The 23,199-nt window shown below is 42.1% G+C and overlaps 1 protein-coding gene across 4 annotated transcripts; it reads right to left on the bottom strand.

The window, feature by feature from the left end:
• Nucleotides 1-294: 294 nt before the first annotated feature.
• LOC308074927 (polypyrimidine tract-binding protein 1-like) lies at nt 295-19,968 on the bottom strand. Of its 4 annotated transcripts, none has more exons than XM_080414463.1 (16): nt 19,903-19,968; nt 18,329-18,382; nt 17,808-17,838; nt 12,913-12,973; nt 12,533-12,705; nt 11,956-12,102; nt 11,315-11,521; nt 11,044-11,154; nt 10,493-10,682; nt 10,175-10,252; nt 9,042-9,202; nt 7,457-7,490; nt 6,280-6,372; nt 3,899-4,115; nt 2,983-3,060; nt 295-2,686 (listed from the first exon to the last, which is right to left on the bottom strand). In XM_080414463.1, exons 1-16 carry the CDS (start codon nt 19,908-19,910, stop codon nt 2,554-2,556), a joined length of 1,776 nt encoding a protein of 591 aa, XP_080270589.1. In that variant the 5' UTR covers nt 19,911-19,968; the 3' UTR covers nt 295-2,553. The 4 variants fall into 4 exon arrangements, with proteins under 4 accessions (XP_080270589.1, XP_080270590.1, XP_080270591.1 ...); XM_080414464.1 differs by having other exon boundaries at nt 17,808-17,835; nt 19,903-19,948; XM_080414465.1 differs by lacking the exon at nt 19,903-19,968 and adding an exon at nt 19,475-19,736.
• Between the last annotated feature and the right edge of the window lie 3,231 nt (nt 19,969-23,199).

Here is a 23,199-nt window from a genome sequence, read left to right as displayed (position 1 = left end):
AAATAAATTAACACAATCAAGGCTTAAACGGGATGAGTATGAAGCTGAAAGTATAGTAAAAGGATTATGGTAAAAAACCCATCAGTATAGTCAACAGCACAGGAAATGTAGAAAATGTTATGAGGTTAACAATACAGAACAGCAACAGCTTCACAGAACAGAAGTGGGAAGAGACAGAAACCAAACGAGTCCAGATGAAAGAAAGAACAAACTAAAGATTTATTGAAGGCAGCAGAAAAGTTAAGAAAGGAACAGAGTAGTCAAGGGGGGCTGCTGGGCACATACAGAGACAACTTTGTGTTCAGATAGATTTAATATCTTTGTGATACAAAAAAAAAAAAAAAAAACTTTACAGCTCCAGAGAGCTTAACAGGTCTGTACTGTCGTTATATCAAAATATACATGTTTGAAGGTAAAGTGGATATATAATCCAAAATGATTTGTGGTACAAAAACATGAGTATATACAACCATAAACCCTGCTTTGTATAATGCTCGACCCCCCCGCCCCCTGTATAAAAAAAAAGGAATGAAAAATAAAAGCTTTTAACAAGTGGGGAAAGAAAAAAAAGGGGGAAAAATAAACTACAGGCATATACACTCTACTACACCACCAATGTCACAGCTAGTACTGTCGTTCAATTAATTATCCTTTCTAGAGCATTCTCTACTGATGTAGACTCTGAAATCAACAATAGGGGGGAAAAGGTACAGTAGGACTAGTGACTCAAAACAATTCAATGACTTTTGTCCAACGGATTGAAACGTGGGGGAAAGGGCATTTGCCTCGGTTATGTGTGGATTTGGGAATGTGGAAAAAACATTTTGAGGACACTAGGATAAACAGCAGGGGTTTAAGGTACTTTGGTCCTTAACAGCAATAACCGTTTGTGGCTACATGAAACTTGGTGAAACCATGCATAAGAAATATTTCCTTACAAAAATAGAGACAGAGCATCATCTGTGTCTGGTCCAAGACTACTGTGGTCAAGGCTGTGGAAATTTGTGTCGTAGGCACACAGGAATGTGTCATGTTAAGACTTCAGCGTGAAGGTGCAACTCAGACCTAACTGGGAGACAAAGTGCACTAAGAACCTGACTGGAGCCGAGGTGGATTGAGGAGCAGAGGATGACCGCCCTTCCCTCTTGCTCTGAACAAAATCTATTGGGTTTCTAGAAACACAAAACAGCCGTTTTTACTTTGTGGTGTTGACCCGACACGACTGCCAACGCTGACTGAGAAATATCTCCAAGCAACCGCCCCCTTTGTCTCAATCCAGGGTACCTGGATCTAAAAATAAAGTGAGGGCATGCAGTCATGTTCGAGTAAAATAAGAACCTGAACATGGTACAAGTAGGGGTCAGCTTCCTAGGCTAGAGTGCGTTTCTGCCACAGGGACACCAGTAACTTAGGAAGTCAAGGCACAGTGATTGTTCTCAAACCCAGCCACTACACAGATACACAATACAGTATAGAAGTGATATACATATAAATGCTAAGATTAAAAACAAAGGAGCAGACAAGGCGTCTACGTATAGAGGAATATAATGATTAAACGAGGCCCCAGGTACAGTGGGACCCCTAGTGAAATGGAGTAAATAAAATTAAGATGGAACTTAAGGACAGGGCTGGAAAACAGCTCTCCTCCTTGCTAATGGAGCTAAAGCACCTAACCAAGGTATCAACAAGATCTATTGATTTACATTCATATTTTCTACATATAATATTGGGCCTATATGCACACAGAATGCTTACATAAACAAAACATCTTTCTGGTTCTTGAAAGAAAGAGTAATTAAGCCAAATGAGTAATTAAGCCAAATGATCCCTTGCCCCATGCCATTGCTGGTACAAATAAAGAAAGGCATGGGGAGGGCTTTCTGAGAGCCATCTCCAAATGAAAATACAGCAATGTTTAAGGCAATCTGGCTTAAGCAAATTAAGGCACAAGGCTGCTGAGAAAAATGATGTAAAAATCGCCTTAATAAGGGACTATAGCTAGTGGTGTGGATCCCTGTTGAAGGCAAAGAGGTGGGCATCTATTAAGAATATAATAAATCAACAGATATTGAATTGGAAAAGAAAGTATCCATGATGGTCTACAAACGACAATTAAATTCTTTGTGTCAAGTCCCTCCGACTGGCCCAATAGGTTCAAAGTGGCTTTTCAAAAAAGGCACACACAAATATAATATATATCTCCATACAAGTATCATAGTAATAGTCAAGGAATGCTGAAGTGTGTCGGGAGTGGATATGATACATCCACCAAGTATACATCCATGATGAAGGGTGTATATTGTTTAAGCAATTTGGTCTACTAAAGTGACAGTCTATCAGCTGACCCTGATTTCGCTCCAAGATCATGAGACATTTCATTCAAAAATGTTGTCCTTTCCCCAAAAAGCCTTTGCACTCCTGATGACAAAATATAATAAATTGGGAATTAATGGAATGGATGTATGGCAGGACTCAGCATTTTCGAATGAAATGCAGCCAGGAATGCACAGCGGTAGTTCATCCCTCTGAAGGCAGACTCAAGAGAAAAGGGCACTAAATGGTGGACTTTGAGAATGAGACTCTGAGGTGGTGGTTCTCTCCCAGGTCATGGTTGTGGAACTCGATCAGTGACTCGATGGCCTCCTCCACCGAGCCCATCTGGATCAGGGCCATCTTACGGTCCTTCCTAATACACAGAGAGACAAGAGGATTATCCATCAAGGCTACTGGTAAGTTGACAATGTGATACACGTCTGCACCAGTACCATCTTCCATGCAGGCTGTATACAAACGGAACACTATTTTCTCCACAAAGTCTTATGTGGAGACACTAGGGGGGAAAATCCCTTTATTTCCCTTGACTGCACGCAAACTATTAAGGTCAAGGACGGTTTGGAAGAACCAAAGTAGTACAACACAGGCTGGTGAGAAACCATTTAAATAAATGTTTGTAAGGAAACAAAGTAAATTGAGTCGACTTACTGGAAGAACTTGAAGGCCTTGACTGTGGCTCCTGAGCTAGCAAACAGTGCTCGGAGTTCATCCTCCACCACTGAAGGCCTGACAGGCAGGGAGGGGCACAAAGAGACAAGACACTGTTTAAACATATCAACTGACAACATTGGTTTTGTGTTCTATATGCATTAGCATTTGTTCTTTGTCTTTCAGAGTACTTTGCGAGAGACACGGGGAGGCATAATTAAAGCTAATAGCTGCGCCTCTTGAGTAGCATATTTCGAAAATACTGTCAGAACCACTTAAACGCAGTAACTAAATATAGAAAGGAAAAATCACACCCTGTGTGAAGTGGGCGGTGTCTTGCTAGCTAATCACAATACTGAATGGAGTCAACCAATCATGTACAAAAGATAAATACATTTATTGAAACACTCTTTATGATGGACGAAACCATAACTTGAAAAAAACAAATTTTTGGTTTTTTTCAAGTTATGGTTGCTTATATAGGGCTATGCACATGTGTCATGTGACACTGGCCAATCACAGTCCTGAATAGACTGTGATTGGCCAATCACAGCGCAGGATAATTCTACAAATTTCCTGGGCCCAGATCACAGCGCAGGAAAATGTACATTTTTCCAAATCTCACTTATAGGGGCGGTTTCACCGCCCAAAAATATGCATAATGAATATACCCCAGTTTCACTGATAAAGAGAAAAGCTTAGAGCACAAGAGAGCTGTATGAAAATAATAAATATGCAGCAGCTCAGATAATTAACTTTGCAACACCCCCAACCCCTTTGCAGTTTATTTCGCTTTCCTTGTTGCAGAAATCCTGATTGCATTAAGATGCTTTGACGGTACGGCGTAAGAATCACACAAATGAAAGAAACAACTGAATATGTAGCGAGAGAGATAGTATTCCATGGTGGCACTTACGGGATGTTGGAGAGGTGGAGTGTGGCAGAGGGAGGGAAGATGTTTGAGTAGTTCTTTGAGCCGGGCTTCTTGAAGCGGTGCAGTGGTGAGTTGCCATAGTCCTTGGTGAGGCCCTGGTCCTCATAGCCCTCCCTGGGCAGCTGTACTGTGGTGTGCTTGGACAAGGTCACGCGCATGGCCCTGCCATGGAGCCGCTGCCCATTCAGGTGACTCATAGCTAAGGGAAGAAATTAAATTGTGTTAACCAGCCAGTCCAAATGTGTTAACAACCAAAACGCATTGTCTTGCTATAGCTTCTAATTAGGCGTGTCTCCCCCCCCCCCCACATTGAGTGTTAATTTGTTATTTAGATTTGGCCCTGAGAAGCCTTACTTGGCCCTTTTCCCATATGCTGGGGAAGCAGCACAAACTGGCACCACAGGCTTTACCAGAGGCTATTTGCTGATCTGAAGAGAACAGGATGTTTTGAGTAAATATTCTTGAGCAATAGCCAAGTCTTAATATTAAGAGACTTGCTGCTTGTGGATTTACAACGGCTATTTTCACATGTAGCATGTTATAACCATTAGCAGCAGTAAATAATGTAAATAGAAATCCCTTGTGATTGCTATATTTAATTAAAATAATTTGTACAGATTGTAAGTTAAGAGTTAAAATAAATGCATTAAAACAGGGATGGGCAACGTGTTTTTATGATCGATTGGTTGATCCAGGGAGGCTTTTAGGTTGATTGTGACAATACAATTCACTCTGCTGTCCAATCACGCTCAGACTGGCTGGTTTGAATGTGAACTAGACTACATACTTCATCAACAGCTAACAAAACAGTATTGGGAATGAGTTCAGGAAGAGATGCCAAGAAACATACTATGTCCCCACAGAATAGAATGAAAATAATTTGACATGAATGGAACATTCTATTTATCTGCAACTGTGCAGCAATCAAAGACTTTCCCAGCCAACAGTTAACTGAGAAAAGAATAAAGGATATGGAGGAACTCAACCAGCAACATGACAGCCTGTTTAATTGAGCTGCAATTATCTATTACTTTCTTATTCTATACTTTTCCATCAATCAAATTTTCCCTTTTTTTATATCAATAAAATCAACATGACAAAATCCGCATTCGTTTATTACCTACCAAATTCTGATTAACCATCATTTTATAGATCATACAACAGTGCGGCAGAAAAATAGCCGATTTACAACCTCACGTGTCACAATGCCAGTTTTATTAAATGATAAATGAGAAAAGGCTACATTTAAAATTTTCCCCCAAAATATAATATGATATAAAGATCAATGGATGATTACTGCTGCACCCCAACCGTTTTCACAAAACCAGTTGGTAAAGTTAAAGACTTTAAGTTAAAGACTTAAAATTCAAGCTCCTATTATGTGTGCACAAGGACAATTTTGGCAATAAGGACACAAGAGGCGAGGACATTTTACATGCATTTATGGACGGTCACCAAAACCGTTTCATAACGATGGATGTCAGTAGCCATGATATGCACACAACAGTTTTGCATCATCAGCGCTGCCGTTGCGTCAGTTCTACAGTAGGGCTGTCAACTGAAGTAAAATAATGGATCACTAATGTACAATTGCCCACGTGTCCAAAGTTAGATAAACTCTAACACTAGTTTTTTTTAATGCTTGGGCATTATTCACCAGCAATATTCAGGAAAACTGAATATGAAGGATGCAATGGATGTTTGCCAAAGTATTAATCAACTGTTAACGAAGTCCAGCTTGTTGCCTCAGAGAATTGCAACCAGCAGCTACCAACCTCACTTTAATGGACTGCCAGGTAGTTCCCTGTACTACTACTACTAACTCCGACACAAACACGCGCCCACACCATCAGCCGACAACAAGCGGCAATGCAGCTGGCAGTCATTCATTTCCCATGGCAGCTGGGGTATACAGAGCGACACAAGACTTTTGTTGACAAAAAAAAAGTTGAGAAAACGTCAACTTTATGCAAATGTTGAGAAAACCAACTTTATGCAAATGATCAGCAACAGTGTTGAGTGACAGCCTATCAGAGTGCCTTTCTCTGTACAGTCACTAGTTAGAACATTCAGTATGTGCCTTGTGAGTTGACAGTAGGTGCCCAGTATGTAGGAAAGTAGATGCTATGTAGCATGGATATTGCTCATTGACACAAGGTAGTAGAGACATCGCAGAGTGCTGCTGCACCAACATTCCCTTTTTGTGCCCAAAAAGCTTGCCCACCCCTGCATTAAATATTTACAAGCTAATTAAAAGGGCTCAGAGGTACAATACCATGTAATGGTGAAATGATAGATGTGACCACGGTGAAAATAAATGAAAGAATATGTTTGTTTGAGTGGGAAGGGTGCAGTGTAGTTACCTAGTTGAGCCTGTGTGCCATCAGACATCTGGATCAGAGCATTCTCCTTTTTGTTGAACAGGATCTTGACTCTCATCACATCACCATATACACCTATAGAATTGACAGGATCGCAGGTCACGAAACAACTTGGTGCCAACAGGAACAACCATTACAATGTCAAAATCTAACCTGGAGCCACACAGTCAATCACAGCAAAGAACACAATCTGAACATAGCAAATCAGGGACGTGGGTACAATATTTTATATACAAAGACACTAGTTACCATCAGAATCACGCTAGGCTACTCATTCTCTGGCCATGTCATTCTGTAATAGAACTACAACTTCAAGCCTACAAATGACTTCAGATGAAGACAAATAAAAATGGCAGCTAATTTCATGTTTGTGGGGGAGGAGTGATTTGAAGGGGGGGGGGGGGATCATCTAAGGAAAATGTGCGGGTTTGATTGGCAGAATCATGGTCTTTGATAAAAGAGTAGACTTGACAGACAGGGAAACATGCAGGAGAAAACTAAACATGCAGATAAGCTACATGATATACACAGCAAAATAAATCAAAGAATATACGACATAGTCCCTGGGATATGTCTACTAACAGAAACATCTTAAAAAGGCAGCAGCATTTTCATAAAGTCAATGACTGAAGGCAACTGTGGAAAACCTTGACAAAATGAAATTCCGATGAACTAACATGGCATGAAAATTTGGACCATGCGCAACCAAACAAAGTATTGGCTTTTTTAATCTCTTAGGCTCTGCTTTGGGATAGCTTTTGCTCTGTACCAAATTATCCCCACAATTCTATTAGTGAGGGAGAGCTTTCTATTTTGTTGACCAGTATCAAAGAAAAAAATAGCAGGTTTGTTGCCTGTGGACAGTAAAAATTGGAAAATGCTGCAGCTTTCTAATGTTCTCACACTTTACCCAAACACTTGCGTACACAAACACACACACACACACACCACAAACAAACCCACATAAAAAAAAATGGGTCATACAACCGCCTCCCAAAAATAGACAACCCCAGCCCCTCATAGCTCTGAAGTCTGATGACACGCCAACAGAAGTTTAAAAAATGAAATTTAAAAAAAAGGACAACATGAGACGAGACAAGCCCACCTTGTCAGGTAACAGTAGCAATAAAAAAAAAAGGATGAAAGAATGATAACGTACCGAAAAGAATAAAGAGGCAGTGTGGCGTAACGCTCTTTAGAGACAGCAGGGGGAGGCAGCGGGGCAGGAGAGAGAGAAGGGGGAGGGGCAGGGGAGAAGGGGGAACAGGAAAAAAAAAAAAAAGACGGAGCGGAGTGGAGGACAGTGGAGTGGAGTCGGGACATGTCCGCAGGCCACAGGCAGCGAGGTCCACAGGAAGGCCACAGTACCATGGAGGGACGAGGCATGAGGGAGAGAGAATGGAGAGAAGACGACAGAAAGACAAATGGGAGAATAGAAGGAAGATTCCAAAAGGGTGGAAGGAGCAGGAGAAAAGGATAGGAACAGAGAGATGGAGGTGGGAGGGAGAAAAGTAAAGGATGGAACAGAGAAAGGGAGGAGGAGACAGATGAAAGGATGGTGATGATGGTATGGTGGTTGGGGGGCAAAGATGTTGTGTATGGTGTATGGTTTTTGAGGTTTCAAAATGGGTGGGTGGAAACCAAATTGGGACGCAATGAAGGGAGGATGAGGAGGGTAAGAGAAAGAGTGAGTCGTAGTGACAGTGGAATGGGGGATCAGGGAGAGGAGGGGACAATTGGTCATGGGGGCGTGCAGTCAGTTGGCAAGAGTCCAGGTGGGTGTTGGTGGGGATATTTTAAAAAATAATAAAGGGGAGAGGAGGGGGGGAGAGAAAGGAGAGAGGAGATAAAGAAAGAATGGAAGGAAGGAGGAAGTAAAAAAACAAGGTCAGTATACACAAAGAAATGTAGTGCTTCAAGACAGTAGAACTGGCTAAATTAAAATGCACTGTCACTATGGGAACACTAGGAGAAACAAAAGAAGAGAATAAAGATTAACAATGAAATACAGGGGAAAAAGTCAAGAGACAATATGTACTTTTGCTTTAAATACTGTTAACGGCTAGCTTATTTAACGTTATATTTGACTAAAGCTAATCACACAATTTTATTTCATTTAAATCAACATAAATAAGGCTACAGATATGTCTTTGTCTAATGTAATGAATGGAATGGACTATTTCTGGAATGTTCTAAACTATGCATAAAAAGGATAAACTAGATCATGAATGTGTCACTCAAACATGAATATGTGTCGCTCAAAAAAGTAATATTGTCTCTCTAACAACTCAAGAATGATTTCAACTAATGGATAATAAAAATGAAGATATGAAATGGTAAGAATTTAAAAAAAGAAGTTAGTTTTGTTTTTTTATTAAAAAAAATCCAGTGAACAAAAAAATGCAGATCAGAAATGCAGCAGGTTTGGTCAAACACAAAGAGGAGAGGTCCTCAGAGAGAAAGGAGAGGCTTGGACTTAGACGACCCTTTTAAAATGTCAAAAGGACAAGACGGTTCTCCCATTGATCTGAAGGAGAGTGAGGGGAAAGGGACATGGGAGAAGGAGGGAGGGGCAGAACGCTTGACCTTTCGTGTGGATGATGGGTAGAGGTCAATAAACCACGTTGTGACTCTTGGAGGGATTAGATAAAATCTACATTGTTGCAGTGTCGCTCGGCACTGCATTGAGACAGTGTACGAGTGTGCAGGTAGAGTGGGTCCGTCACCTGGTGAGCTGTACTAACCTCAGGATTCAGGTTGCTGACCAGTAGGACGTTGTGACCCCCAGTGGCGGCTGAGAGCCCCGACAGGCCGAGCCTGCTGGCGGCAGCCGCTGCGGCCGCCATGCTACTGTGACTGATTCCCAGAGATGACAAGCCACCGGGCATACCAGGCATTGACAGACCTAAAGGGAAACAATACGTGGTAATAATTACATGTCAGTATATTGAGCTCACTTCCGTTTGCATATATACATATAAAAAGTAAAACAAGACTGAGGAGGCTCAACAGAATCATATGAAATATACATCATAATTACAACGCTGAACAGAAACGACTAGAAAAAGTGCTTCTGTTACTGTGGAACAGCAAAGTTCAAAATGCAGTCATTATAGGAGGTGAGTGGAATCTGTAGAAGTTGAGGGATTAATGATGAGGTTATTGCAGAGACACGCTGCGTTCATGATTTGAGGCATTTTGTTCCAAACGAGCCACTATTGCAAACTTAAGATAACAATCAAGATGGAATATCGGACAGATCCGTCTTGATCACATGACTATAGAGATAATGTGTACCGATTTGCGTGATGTTTGGTCAAAATGTGTAGGAGTACGGTAATATTTTAAAAATCTACCTCCTAGTGGTGCTATAATATGGCCAATGTGAAAAGGGTGGCATTTCTTCCTTGGCCTTTCACACCAATCGGACACTGCATTCGTGATTTGAGGCATTTAGTTCAAAGCGAAACACTCCTGCAAACTTTAGATAAACATCTTAGCCAATCAGGATGGAGTATGAAAATGTGGACAGATCCGTTTTGACATGACCATAGAGGTAATGTGTAATGATTTTCGTGATGTTTGGAAAATCTGTAGTTGTTATATCAGAAAATGTATGTAATCTAAAATAAAAAAATCGGCCTGCTGGTGGCGCTATAATAGGCCGATGTAAAACATTTGGGGCAGAGGTTGAGCTTTGGCATCCAGGGAGTGTGTGTGCACAGTTTCACGTCGATTGGGCCGACAGTACTGTTCACAGACGAACGGACACACACACACACACACGGGGAAAAAACATAGTCTCAGCCACGCATTCGGCCTGGCGGAGACAAAAAGAAAAACACAATGAGAAATATCCAAGCGTCAGCTAACTAACCTGCTGCCTGTTGGATGGTGAAGGTCGGGGGAAAGGCATGACCACCATAAGGAGAGGCAGAGATGAGCCCTGGAGAAGCTGGAACAGCAGGAGGGTATGCAGAGCAAAGATTAGACCGTTTTCAATGAAAGGGTACCAGCAACAATCAGGCCAGCGCAAATGGGCAGGAAATGCAGTAACAGGGAAGTGGCGACAGGAAATCCTGTAAAGCCACCTCCCTCCACTTAATGCTGTGGATCCAGTGCAGTAACAATCAGTGTGGCTGTAAGAGCGATTCGTTTGTATAACAATTTGAAGTAAGTAGCAAAATGTACGTACAGAAATTACCAAAGGCAGCAGCTGCCATGGCCTGGTGGTCGAGGGAGGACTGGGACTCTAAAGTGGGCAGGTCCGGCCGGGTGTAGTCTCTGCTCTTGTCGTTGTTATACTTGACGTTGAGGCTGGTGAGCTTGGAGAAGCTGATTCTCAGGGTACAGCAGGCATTGTAGATGTTCTGGCCATCCAGGGACTGAGAGGGGACAGATGTGGGTTATGATTGTCGATAGGATACATTGAAGGGTTTCAAGGTTAATTTATGCATTTCTAATTGATATCATGTCCCGCATCATTTGCATCAAGTTCAGCTATATAATTTACATGGTAAATACAGTGATTGGTAAGTCTAACATATAGCCTGCACGCACCCTTCCTTGAGTATGAGGTCATGTTCTTCTGTCCCCCTATGTCAACAATGTTACCAAATAAGATTTCTGTACCATAAGCTGATTCAGCTCCAGAAATAAACGCCACAAAAAAGGCCCAAAGGGACTCATCTCAGTTCAAAATAAATAATCAATCAGATGATAAAGCAGATGTTCCACCCATCTTACCAGTTTGGCGTTCTGAGCTGTCATTCCGTCAGCATACTGCACCAGAGCTTGGAACTGATTGTTTTTGGTGAAGGTGATGATCTTCAGCACAGTGCCGAACTTAGAGAAGATCTGGAGGAAAGACGCACCAGGAGGTAAAAAATTATAATGGTTGAAACTAGCAACACCTATCAACTTATCACATTCTCATTTAGAAGAGAGAAGCTGCAACAGCACGGCAATGCAAAGCCAGCTGTCCGTGCAGTGAATAACTACTGAATGCATTACGTACCTGATGCAATACATCCAGGGTGACTGGGTAGAAGAGGTTCTCCACTATGACTCTCAGCACAGGGCTCTGGCTGCCAGGCATGCCTCCAGCCATGCCTCCAGCCATGGCTCCAGCCATGGCTCCAGCCATGGCATCCCCTGGCATGGCTATGGCTCCCATTCCTCCACCCTGCAGTGCATTCACTGCCTGCAGCGCTGCTTGTGCTCGCTGGAGGACACACACACAAACCAAGAGACAAATTGGCATGGTAGAAAATATATTTAGCGTGGAACCATAGTGTGACATGACTGGTACACCCATGTTTGGCATGCAGTCTTTTTTCCCCTGTGGTTCGCTCATAATCCTTTTAACAATGTTGGAACCAGTTTGGTAGAATTATCACCATGCTTAATGCAGCTAGTCTGTGACCCTGCCACAAATATTGACTCAGGCTCTGTCGAGCCTTGAACAGACGCAAAATAATTCATACTAAAAAGTTTGAGGCCCATGTCAGAAGGCAGCTCTTTGCATGTATATTGCAGCATTTCGATTTAAGAACTCAGCTGGTACACTCACCCAGAGCAGTTTGTGTGTAAAATAATTGTAAATTCCTTGAATACTAATCTTATTGAACCAATACATCGGAGTGTGTGTCATCATACCACTTGATTGGGCGAGTTGTCAGTCTTGAGCTCCTTGTGGTTGGAGTACTGCATGTAAATTGGGTGGTTCCTGATGATGGGGGTGACAGAGGAGTAGTAGTTCACCATGGTCTGTGCACACTCTTCGCTGTTCAGCTCCAGGAAGGCCTGCGGGGCAGTGGACAGACATGATTTTTTCCCGTCAGTGTGAATTAATTCATTTTTTGGAATTTCCTTTATGGATGTGGAGGCTTCGGCACACCTCTGTGCATAGCGGGGGGGAAATACAATGCACATACATAAACCTTTCTAACTCACTTGAATATAGAAACTATTTGGACAACATTACGCCACAAGTTGGATGGACTGAAGTGTTGTCTAAATAATCTACACTATATTACGGTGAGGAAGATTCCTTCCTCACTGTCAGTTTCCTTTTTAAGTCTTAGCAAGGTGCTCCAAATGACAGTTTTGGCATCAGTTTATTAAGCATTTCAGCTCTGGTTCTGAAGATCATATGCAGCCAAATCCTACCTGCGGAAATTCTAAGCTAAGTGGCTTACAGGTGTGCAAGTATTCTATATCAGTCAGTTCATACCTGGTTCTTTCCCTTCAGCATCAGCAGATTGGTAACCTTGCCAAAGGGCAGGCCAAGCCCAATGACCTCAGCCTCATTAATGTCGTTGGGCAGCTTGCGAACATGGACGACACGTGAGGGAACGCCGGGGCTCCGGATCTCACCTTTAAATTTTTTACTGTCATTGCCATTGGCTGGAAAAAGACAAGAGAAAAAAAAGAAACATTGGACCAATCAGTGACAAGGGGCCAGATAAGAGAGCCAGTATCTCCGGCTTGCTTGCTGAATAATGAATCGATCGCCATGGCAACCAAAACAACGCGAACATGCACACAAAACAACCAGCAGCCACTTGAATAAAGAGAATCCAATACTCCATAGTAACTGCCCCCCATCCGTACCTGAGCTCATGATATAGGGACCGTTGGTTATGCAGGAAGAAAATAGTTCGTCTGATCCCCTCTGCAAAGGGAGAGAGAAGAAGAGAAAACAAAGGTTCAGTTCAGTGCATTCTAAAGTGAGGGCACAGCGTGACAGGTGGAGCACACTCAGCGCTCATATTACCAAGCCTTTGTGCTGGGTAGTCAGGCAGGCAGTCATCTGATAACTAAAGAGGATTGAGAAAACACACTGAGAACCTTACTCATGGAGAGAATACAGCGACCTAGTTCGCCAGGGGCCACAACTTTCCACTATAATCATGTGTTGGCCCCTACTTCGTTTGAAACGCTCCCTTCACTATGTGACTGCCAAGTTAGAACCTGTAAGTCACAGGAACTACAGTCTATTATTTCTAAGTCTGGGGAGCATTCCGAAAGGATCACGTGATTTTACAGTAGTCACACCACACAGATGCAGAACAGCTAGAATCAGGATTCTCAGGGCTGTGTCAGCAGTGAGGGTTCCTCCCTACAAGGGGCGGCCATAGCTGAGTGGTTAGTGAGCCCGCCTAGGGAACCAGAGCTGGCCCTGGTTGCCCCAGGTTCGATTCCAGGCTATCCCAGCATATGTGCCGATGATATGAAATTTGTCCCTGAGCAAGACTCTTAACCCCAATTGCTCACAGGTTCTCATTGGAAACAAGACCGCAAGGACTTTCATGAACGACCTGTTAAAAGGAAAAAGGAATTATCCTTACAACGAGCCGACAGCCATTAAACAGTCAAATCCTCAGTGTTAATTTAACAGAGTGTGTACATAAGGGTCCATTTGTTTACATTACATCCGAGTTACAAATGGATAAGTTAACACTGAGGATTTTACTGTGTACAAGCAATCCTCTCATGAGATAAGTGGAGGGAGGAAGGAAAGCACATTGAAGCTGCCTTCTGGGATGAGAAGAGAGAACGGGATACTCCCAACACACACACCACAGTACTGTACTATCATTCTGAGACAGCCTTGTCTCGGCTCTTACTCCAGTTGATAAAAGTGCTGTTTCAAGGCTGTTCTCAGTATGTGTGTATCGTAGAGTCAGTGTTGGGAGTCACAAGGAGTGGCTCAGCAGCCTAAGCTCTATCACTTTACAATGGAAGTCCTGTTCAGGCTCAGACTGGGGGCATTGTTACGCAGCAGCACACATATGGAGCCCCCAAGAGGACTCTCTCTGGGAGCTGAAGAGCCCTGGAGCGTATTGACAACCACCAGCCATGCAGGTCTGCCGGCATTCCCCTCCGTCTTGCAAAAACTTGTGCTTCTAGTTTTTCTTGGGGTGGAGGGGGTACCAGTTGGACTGTAAAAGGCCACTCAGGAAAACAAGACAGAATAGAGTGATCTTTGACAGAAAACTCTTGGTGGGGTGGTCGGGTTAAAGAACGTACTGAGGAGAGGCTGGGGGTACTGGGATACAGTTGTTGCTATGGGCGCACAACATTGACCGTTAGCGGCAGTATAAACTATCCTTTGACTTCCAGATGGTCAGGCTGACTCACTGAGGCCCCGTATACAAACAGAGTCTTCTATCTATCTAGAGTAAGGAGGACGCAAAGCAACAGGCCCCAGCTCTGTCCCCCTCCACTAGTCATGATCAGGGGCCTCCCCCCCGACCGAGGCCTACGTTCCATGAACCTGTCTGTCAAAGAAGAAGTTCTGATTTAAGAGATCACTGATCTAAGATTGAGACATTTTCAGGAGTCAGGACACAAAAATTAAAATATATCATAGGTATCAGTGTGAACATTATGTCATCTTTGACTAGATTTGAATAATGCTTCAGTCGACTGTAGAAATCAAACAACATTTTATTTTTAATTGCCTATTATCTATAATCCTTACTTTCCCGCCCCAAAATAGGCAATTAAAAATGTTTAATAAAATACAGTCACTACCGTTTTCCAAAAACGGGAGAGAAAAGAGCTGTGTGGGAGACCAGTGCACGTCTGGTCATGTGCGCGCTACAGAGTTTCATTTCCTCAAGTTGCATGCTGCCAACTTTACATGGGAGTGTTATGTGGGACGATTTGGACAAACTAGACTTTTCTGTAAATGCCTCAGACACGTCGATTTGCAAAATACAGTCATTCACAACCCTAGCAATGAGCCTGTGTCACAGGAAGAGCAGAAATTGGCATTTGGATCCTGAGCAGCAAAATACATTTAATAAAAGTAGTATCATACCATATAATTCCCAACGAATTAAAGTACAAACAAGCCAGATCCTCCCTTCAAGGTATGGTCCAGAAAAGTAATAAGGGACAGAAAACACAAAAACAGTCATTTCCTTTCACAAAGGAATGGGAGTGGTCTCTCAGAAAACCCTGCAATCACATTCCTGTCCGCAACTCTGGCAAGATATGCCATGAAGATAGTGAGTCTCTGAGAAACTAGAAACGACATGCAAAACAGAGCTCTCCAATACAAATGAGTAGGAGTTTGTTTCTCCAGAAAGTCTCAACATTAATTTATTGACATGACTACTAGTACCGATGTAGGCTGTGAGGCATGGTGCTTATAGCTCCAGCCTGGCATAGTGACTGTATACGTATATGCCAAGCAGCGTTGCACTGCTGCTCAACAGACCAGCACCAAAGAGGAAGTGGATTAGGATCAGGCCATCGTCCCTCTGGAGACTGATGGTCATTGTTCCACAGCAACACTTTTCCCTTCCACTTCCTCATTCTAATAATAACCACTGTGACTGTGAGCCAAGGAAGAGGGAAGAGCACAGTACAAAGGAGGTACATAAAACACAAGCTACAGACTATCTATCTATCTATACAAACATACACACACACAAATACAGCATTGTCGCTCTTTGACAAAGTCGTGAGGCTGAGATGACGAGAGTAGACACTAGATAAAATTACAGAGCAGGGAGATGAAAGAAGAACGAGCTAAAGAGTAAGTCTTTGTTGGTTGACTGCAAAGCCAAACCAAAATCATTCATCTGACACAAACCAGCTCAACGAGTACTGGCTTGCCTGTATCCATTGTTTGCTCAGAACTCTTGACAATGTAATGGTAACCTGAGGGACTGATGTCTTGTAGCCAACCCACACACTGAAACTGTTGAGTAGTCTCCTTTCATTAACAATGGCCTACAGAACTTGATACGGAACGCGACTCAAGGAACAATATGCCCGCCCTGCCCCCACACACACCTGGTTTTCATTCACATGGTGAACGAAAAAGACAGTAGCCTTAATGTGGAGAAAACGAGTTGGTAAATGAATCAATATGCACCTAGTCTAAGAACTTGAACTACATCTAACGTTCATATGGTTTGCTTTGATGTCTTTGAATGCTTATTGGGGTTTAACATTTTAAAAACATGTACCTCTGACAAAGAGTATAAAATTAGATGCCAAACATGGATTATCATACATCAAGATCTGCCGGGGACCCCTTCTTTACCCACTTTATGGATCTGGAATGCGTGGGGGGGGGGGGGACCGTTGGGTGGTGAACTTACAAGCGAAAACATTGCAGGTAGAGGCGTGTTTAGTTAATGTGATCACCCTTGGCCAGGGGAGGGGGCAGGGAACTGTGCCACACTAGGAGGGGGCCCGGGAAGTGGAGGGGATTGGAATGTGACCGCGGAATTCCAGACACTCTGCCCAGACGGAATAATTACAGATTCCAGAGAGGCAGGACTCCATAACTCTGCATCAAAGTTCCCACAACATATCAAAATTAAGAAAATGGGGAAGAGCGAGACAAAGAAACACACCCGGGGCCCGGGGGTGGTCACTCTCTGATCTCAGGTATCAATTGGTACCCCTTGAGGGTCCATTTTTAATCATGCATGGGAAAACAATGGACCTAATTTAACTGCCTGACAATGAATTAGGGGGATGGGGCCAGTGTCTGATTCTCCTCTGGGTGTGTGTCTATCGGAGTGGCTGTTTACACAGCAGAGGACCTTTGGCCGGGAAAATGTGAGGAGGCAGCAGGGGGAAGGTTACAACCCTCTGTTCTGTTCAGTTCAATCACTCCACCTACACGTCTGCTCCAGACAGTGTAGCCATGGGTTACTACTTAAACAAGCATTTTTATTGGGTACACAAATACCAAACAACCGTAGTTTGCCAAACTCAAATGTGTTCCCATTTAAAACATGTTCACACAAACAAGCAAAACAAGACTTTTACCTTCAGCGACATATGACTATAAGAGCCACACTACTTTCTCCACTCAAAAGAAATGCTCAGAGCCTATCAATTTAAGCAGAAAAAAACGACACAACTTCGCCAATCTGTTCTCATTAGTGTGCGTAAGTAGGTCATCGTTATGGGACCAAAAAACTTCAAGCAACACAAAATGATGCAGCTGCTTTCTTAAGATGCCAACAAAAGAGACAAACAGGCTATACTTGAACTGAAGAAATGAACAACAGGAAGTTTGATTTCACAACAGTCACAATGAAAAAACAGATTATCCATTTTAATTGATTAATTAAAACATACTACGCCCGCCTCAAGTGTTGCTGCAACTGGCCCTCTCTTTCATCTCTTGACCCTTTACTTGTTTTTAATAATACATTTTAAAGGGTACACTAACTGCCAACTCATTGCACATGATAAATCGCTTTGGACAGCAGCTCTGTAATTATAGAGGAACTGCTTCCGGACTAACCACACGGACAGACTTTGTGTATCGGTCACATAGTTAGCAATACTTCTCCATTTCTAATGTGAATGACTGTCAAAAAGATTTGGTTTGCTGGTTTTAATTATACATTTAAACACAAGGCATATAACCAACATTTCTTCCTCTATGCCCAATTATAGAAACAGGCCAGTGTGAGAAAAAAGGCACATGGTTTTAATATAAAAAAGGTTAATAAAGAGATGCCTACCTTGGTGCCAACTGATATGTCATGGACACTGCTGTGAAAGAAAAATACACATTTTAGATGGCAGACAAAAATACATACAAGTCATAAGAAATGATACAGATGGGAATTTAAAAAAGGCATACAGTTCAGAAGAACACAGTTCTACTCATTGGGAAGCATACCACTCACAGAAAAGAGACAGTATGTTAGCCGCAGGGCAGGCAATCTATTTGACTTCCTCATTCAGATATGATGAGAACATGTTTTTGTATGCTGCAGGGATCAGCATTAAGGAAAGGCCTTAGAACCACATCACGTTTGTATCTTAAGTGACATGTACTACATGTCATGTAGTCATTTATTATTTAAATGACATAAATATCTTAAATACATTGAGGGGAAAAAAGACTGATGAAATGGTCTGGATAACTCAAAAAGTCAAAGACTGGGGAGATTATTATTATTTTTAAAGGCATCACTTACGAACATCATTTTTGTGGTCTTAATTTATTCTTGTGCAAATGCATCTGAAAACAACTCACTCAATCTCAGGGACGTAGCCGGCTCCCAGGGGGTACAGATCAGCGTCTAGGCGGCTGTGGATGGATGGAAAAGTTAAGATTAAAAAAGCAACAAGTTTAACTTGTTGCCTGGTGGCAGAATCCAACAGAAGAACATGTTCCCTGACCCTTTCTGCTCGACAATCCCGAACCATTGCATTACGCGGTTGAACAACAACATCTATCAAAATAATGCAAAGTAAGCGCGTATATATGCGACCTTACCAGTGCTGCCATATTTTGTGAGAGAAATAAGCAACGAGGTCTAGGAAAACAAGCCAAAAAGCAACTTTGCCACATGAGCACTATAAACCTATTATGCAGCGGCTATTTGAAAATAGCCGCACTAAAAGCTCACTCAACAACTTTGCAATAAAATGTGGAATATTTTTTGAAACATTTTAACACAAATAAAATGCTCCCTGGCACAAAAAAAAATCCCATGAAAATATTTGAGATCCACATGTTTAAATAATAATTTTTAAAAATATTGTGAAGCAAGCCTAAATAAGCAAGTACACGTTAGAAACAAGCCCACAAAACACCAATATTCAACAAGCAACTTTACAGAAAAGGAAGCCCAAGGTCGCTTATAATAAGTCGATATGGCAACACTGATGATCAAAGTAAGAAATGTTGTTTAAAAATTATGAAACGCAACGACATACCGAGGCCAGGCATCTTCAACATGGCCCTGGACAGACAAATGAATGCGGAAATAAGACACGTTGCTTTAGAGTTCTCACGAAGTTACCATGGGTTTAGGGCCTGAAAATAGCAGATATACAAGTTCACAAAGCCTAGCACATAGGACGCGGTGTGGATTTGTAGATCGGCTATTTTTCAGAGCGTTAAAAGCATCTTAGCTATAGTTACCTACACGACGTTTTACTGCCCAGCATTCACTTAAACACGACAACCTGTCCAAGACTTAAAAACTTAAATAAGACGCGATCAGAACCAAATAATGACTAGTTAAGGCTAAGTTTGACATCACGAAGTTGCCATGGTTAGGCCTGAAAATAGCACATCTACAAACCCACAAAGCTTCGCACATAGGACGCGATGTGGGTTTGTAGATCTGCTAGTTTTCAGCGAGTTAAAAGCATCTTTGCTAACGTTACCTACCCAACGTTTTACTGCCCAGCATTCACTTTAACACCACGACCTGTCCAGACTTAAAAACTCATGACAAGACGCGATCGGAACCAAATAATGACTAGTTAAGGATAAATTTGACATCCTTTCAAGAAATATATGAACTTGATGCGCGAGACAACTACACAGTTGCGGACGTTACGTTAGCTACCGAGGAGGAGGCTAACTTACTAGCTCCACGGCTAATGCTTCTTGCTAACTGTTGCATCTGGTTTTGAAAAAAAGAAAAAAAAATGTTTCAAGTGAAACTTTCCACGTATAAAACGTTGAAGAAGAAGTGAAGCTGCTCTACGACGACTCCGTGTTACAGTCGGCATACATACAATAACGACAAGTTAACGTGTATAGTTAATGTTTGGAAAAAAAAAAGTAAATGCGGATCATTTTTTTTGACTTACCCGTCCATTGCACAATAAAAACTGCAGGTCTGAGGCTGAAGGTACAGGGCGGCAGACTTGCTTGATTTTCTTACAAAATGGCTGCACGCGCAGCCAGGAGGCGGACGCTGATTAGTCCAGCCGCCTCCAAGAGCCAAAAGGAGGCGGGGACGAGGAGCTGCCGAGGCCTTGATTGGCCAAGACGACTATCATTTGTTGAAAAAAGAGAAAAAGGGGGCCGCGGCAAATTTCCAGATTGAGTTCAGGGTTGCCATGTCGTTTTATTATAAGCGACTTTGGGCTTGTTTTTCTGAACATTAAATGTTCAGAAAAAAAGTATATTTACAAGCAAATTTAGCTTGTAAATATACTAGAGGTTTCGGCCGCCTAGAATATAGGCTATATACTATTATTATGGGAAGATTTAAAATACGTGTGCTGGCTGTCTGTCCTAGCCTGGCTCCAGACCATGTCTGTGTCATCCATCCATCTGACTGAGGTATCTCCAGAGGAGCTTGTTTTCATAGACCTGTAGTTGCTTGTTTCTCTCGCAATATCTGGCAACACTGAGTTCAATCAATCATTTATTACATGCTGTGACGTCGCGTTAAATTAATTTACGCCCGGTTGTCGCGCTTGGTTCCAATTGCACGCCCTCAGAGTTACGTATTATTTGTGTGGCTGCAGCAAATATTATTGTAGCGTGAATGTGTTTGTAATGTAACTCCATGGTTGGCCGGGTGAACTTCTGAAAACGTCTCTCGGTCGATGGAGAATAAATAATGTCCAGCGGACAGCAGCACCTGGCGACCAGGACACGTCTGTACACCAGGTATATTATATTGTATACCCCAAAAAGCCTCACTGAATAAAACCCATAGAGTTATAAAAGAACCGCAACGTTTTGAGAACGTGGCAACTTTACTGTCATTTACTGACTAAACTGAATAACGGAAGAGTGAGTAAGTGAATGTGGGGTGTTTCATTCTGACTCATTTTCTTCTCCTACAGACTTTTAATGTGGGATATACAGATATAATATAATAGCAGATATACAAGCTCATAGCGCGCTATGAGCTTGTAGATCTGCAATTTTTTAGTAAAATCATGAAAATGTGTGCAAATCTTTGAATATATATTTGTAGCGAACATTTGTAACTCAAATCTTTACTTCTGGGGGTCCCTGTAACTAAATATTTGTAGATGGGGGTCCACGTCCAAATACATATCATTTTGGGGGTTGTTGACATGAAAAAGTGTTGAGAACCACTGATATTATAGCAACATAAGTGTTTCAAATACACATTTTGTAGAATAGGCCCCTCGGGTCTTAATGGGTCAATGACCTTAAAAGGGATTGTAGGCGATTCAGAGATAAACAAAGAAAAAAACTCCAGCAGTTCGTTTCCCCGACCACCAGGGGGTGTCGCAGGGAGGACTTCCATAGAGTTAAGGGTACTTCTGAACGGGCCATGCCGAATATGGGTTGCTTTATTCGGATACAATTCAAGGAACTGCCCACCCCTGCCGGTTCTCTGAATCTTTATTTTTAAATAGGCTCTTTCATGACAAATTGACCACATATATGAAGTTAAACAACTAAATTCTATCCAAACGCTATCTGAAAAGTAAATTATGTGCCTCAAAAACGAAGTTTGAGAGCGTTTTCAAACCGAAAGTAAAAAGTTCACACGGGCACGGACGTGCCTAATCATTGCTACAGAGCATTTGTTCGGTCACAGGGGTCTCTTCAGCTCTTTAGTAAACAGAATATATGTACATTTTCAGGTAGGTGACAACATTTAAGCCAATCAGGAGAGAGCTGAAAATGCATTTTCTGTTTAATAAAGAGCTGGAGAGACATGGAGACTCCTTTTACTGAACAAGCACGCACTCTAATATCAATGAGTACTCTCAGAATATAGAGCTATTTAACACTTATTTTAAATAAATAAATCACTTACCCTACCTTTAAGGATGGCAATGTCAGTCAGTTCAAACAACTTTGGTCTGTTTGGGTGTAAGGAGCAACACAGCCTCTAAGAGCTGCCTTGTAGGGTCTTTAGATCATTTAGTCTTGTTTTTCTGGTGGCGGCTACCTCTTGCGGTTTAACGTACATTTCTCAGTTTAACCTAATGCTGGTACGTTTAACAGCCTGAGTATTCTACACGGTTTTCAGCCATGTAGAATACTCAGCTGTGTATGTCTTTGATTTGTTTTTTTGTTTTTCTATTTTTATTTATATTCTGTCTTGTCACTCTTGTGGTTTTTCAATACGTTTGTATCATGTACCTTCTGTAAGAAAAAACTGCAATAAACAGAAGTAAAAATAAAAAAAAGAATACTCAGCTGTGTCTCATCGCCGTCATATCACAGTAAAGAATGCCATCTCTAGAATAACTGCAACAGTATAATTATAGTGGGTCCACTCGGAACAGTGTTCCACAGATAGGAATGTACTGTAATAACCACTGGCATTGACCAGATGATGTTTAAGTGGTGTGTTCACTTCACATAGAGATTAGTGAAGCGTGGTAAATGGAGGGCTAGTCGGTTCAAATTCTGGTACAATTTAAGAACACCTTGATCAGCCACTAATGTTGAGGTGCCTTTGTTCCAGTGGAGGGGCTTAATGGTGGGAATCACAGAACACTATGATTTAGCTGTGCTGCTAGCTCCCAGCTGTGAACTGTGAACATACATGTGTAATATACATGTGTGAGGGTGAAATCGTCTGCGAAATATCAAGGATGCTCAGTGATCCTTCTCGGGTTAAATAGAGTGCTACAATACAAGTGACAATTATTTCATGATGAGGGGAGAGTGTGTGTGTGTGTGTGTGTGTGTGTGTGTGTGTGTGTGTGTGTGTGTGCGTGTGTGTGTGTGTGTGTGTGTGTGTGTGTGTGTGTGTGTGTGTGTGAGTGTGAGATAGTTTCATCCAAGCTGAAGCTCCATGTATGCACACCTCCATGTTGCAGTCATTCAGCTTCATTATCCAGAGTAAGCATGATGGTGTCTTGCTCAAGCAGAATGCATCGTTTGTTGAAGGGAATCAAACCTGTGACTTGTTCATTACATAACAGGTCTCTCTAACCATTATGCCACTCCAAGCTTGGTGGGTTTCACCTTTGTTTAGGCAGGGTTCCATGTCGTTAGCCTCATAGCATAATTGCCTAAGTCATATTTTAAGGTTTTCAGAAAAGAACGGTTAAAACATCTCTATCCGCCTAAGTAAAAAAACTAATTTCTAAGTCATATTCATCTCCATTTATTTGTATTTGCCTTACTCTACTGTCCTAACACTGCTGATTCACCCT

This window comes from Gymnoscopelus braueri, assembly GCF_963280865.1.
Source record: "Gymnoscopelus braueri genome assembly, chromosome: 19".
Taxonomy (NCBI): Eukaryota; Metazoa; Chordata; class Actinopteri; order Myctophiformes; family Myctophidae; genus Gymnoscopelus; species Gymnoscopelus braueri.
Note: the sequence above shows the minus strand (reverse complement) of the source record. Positions and strands in the feature narration are given on the sequence as shown.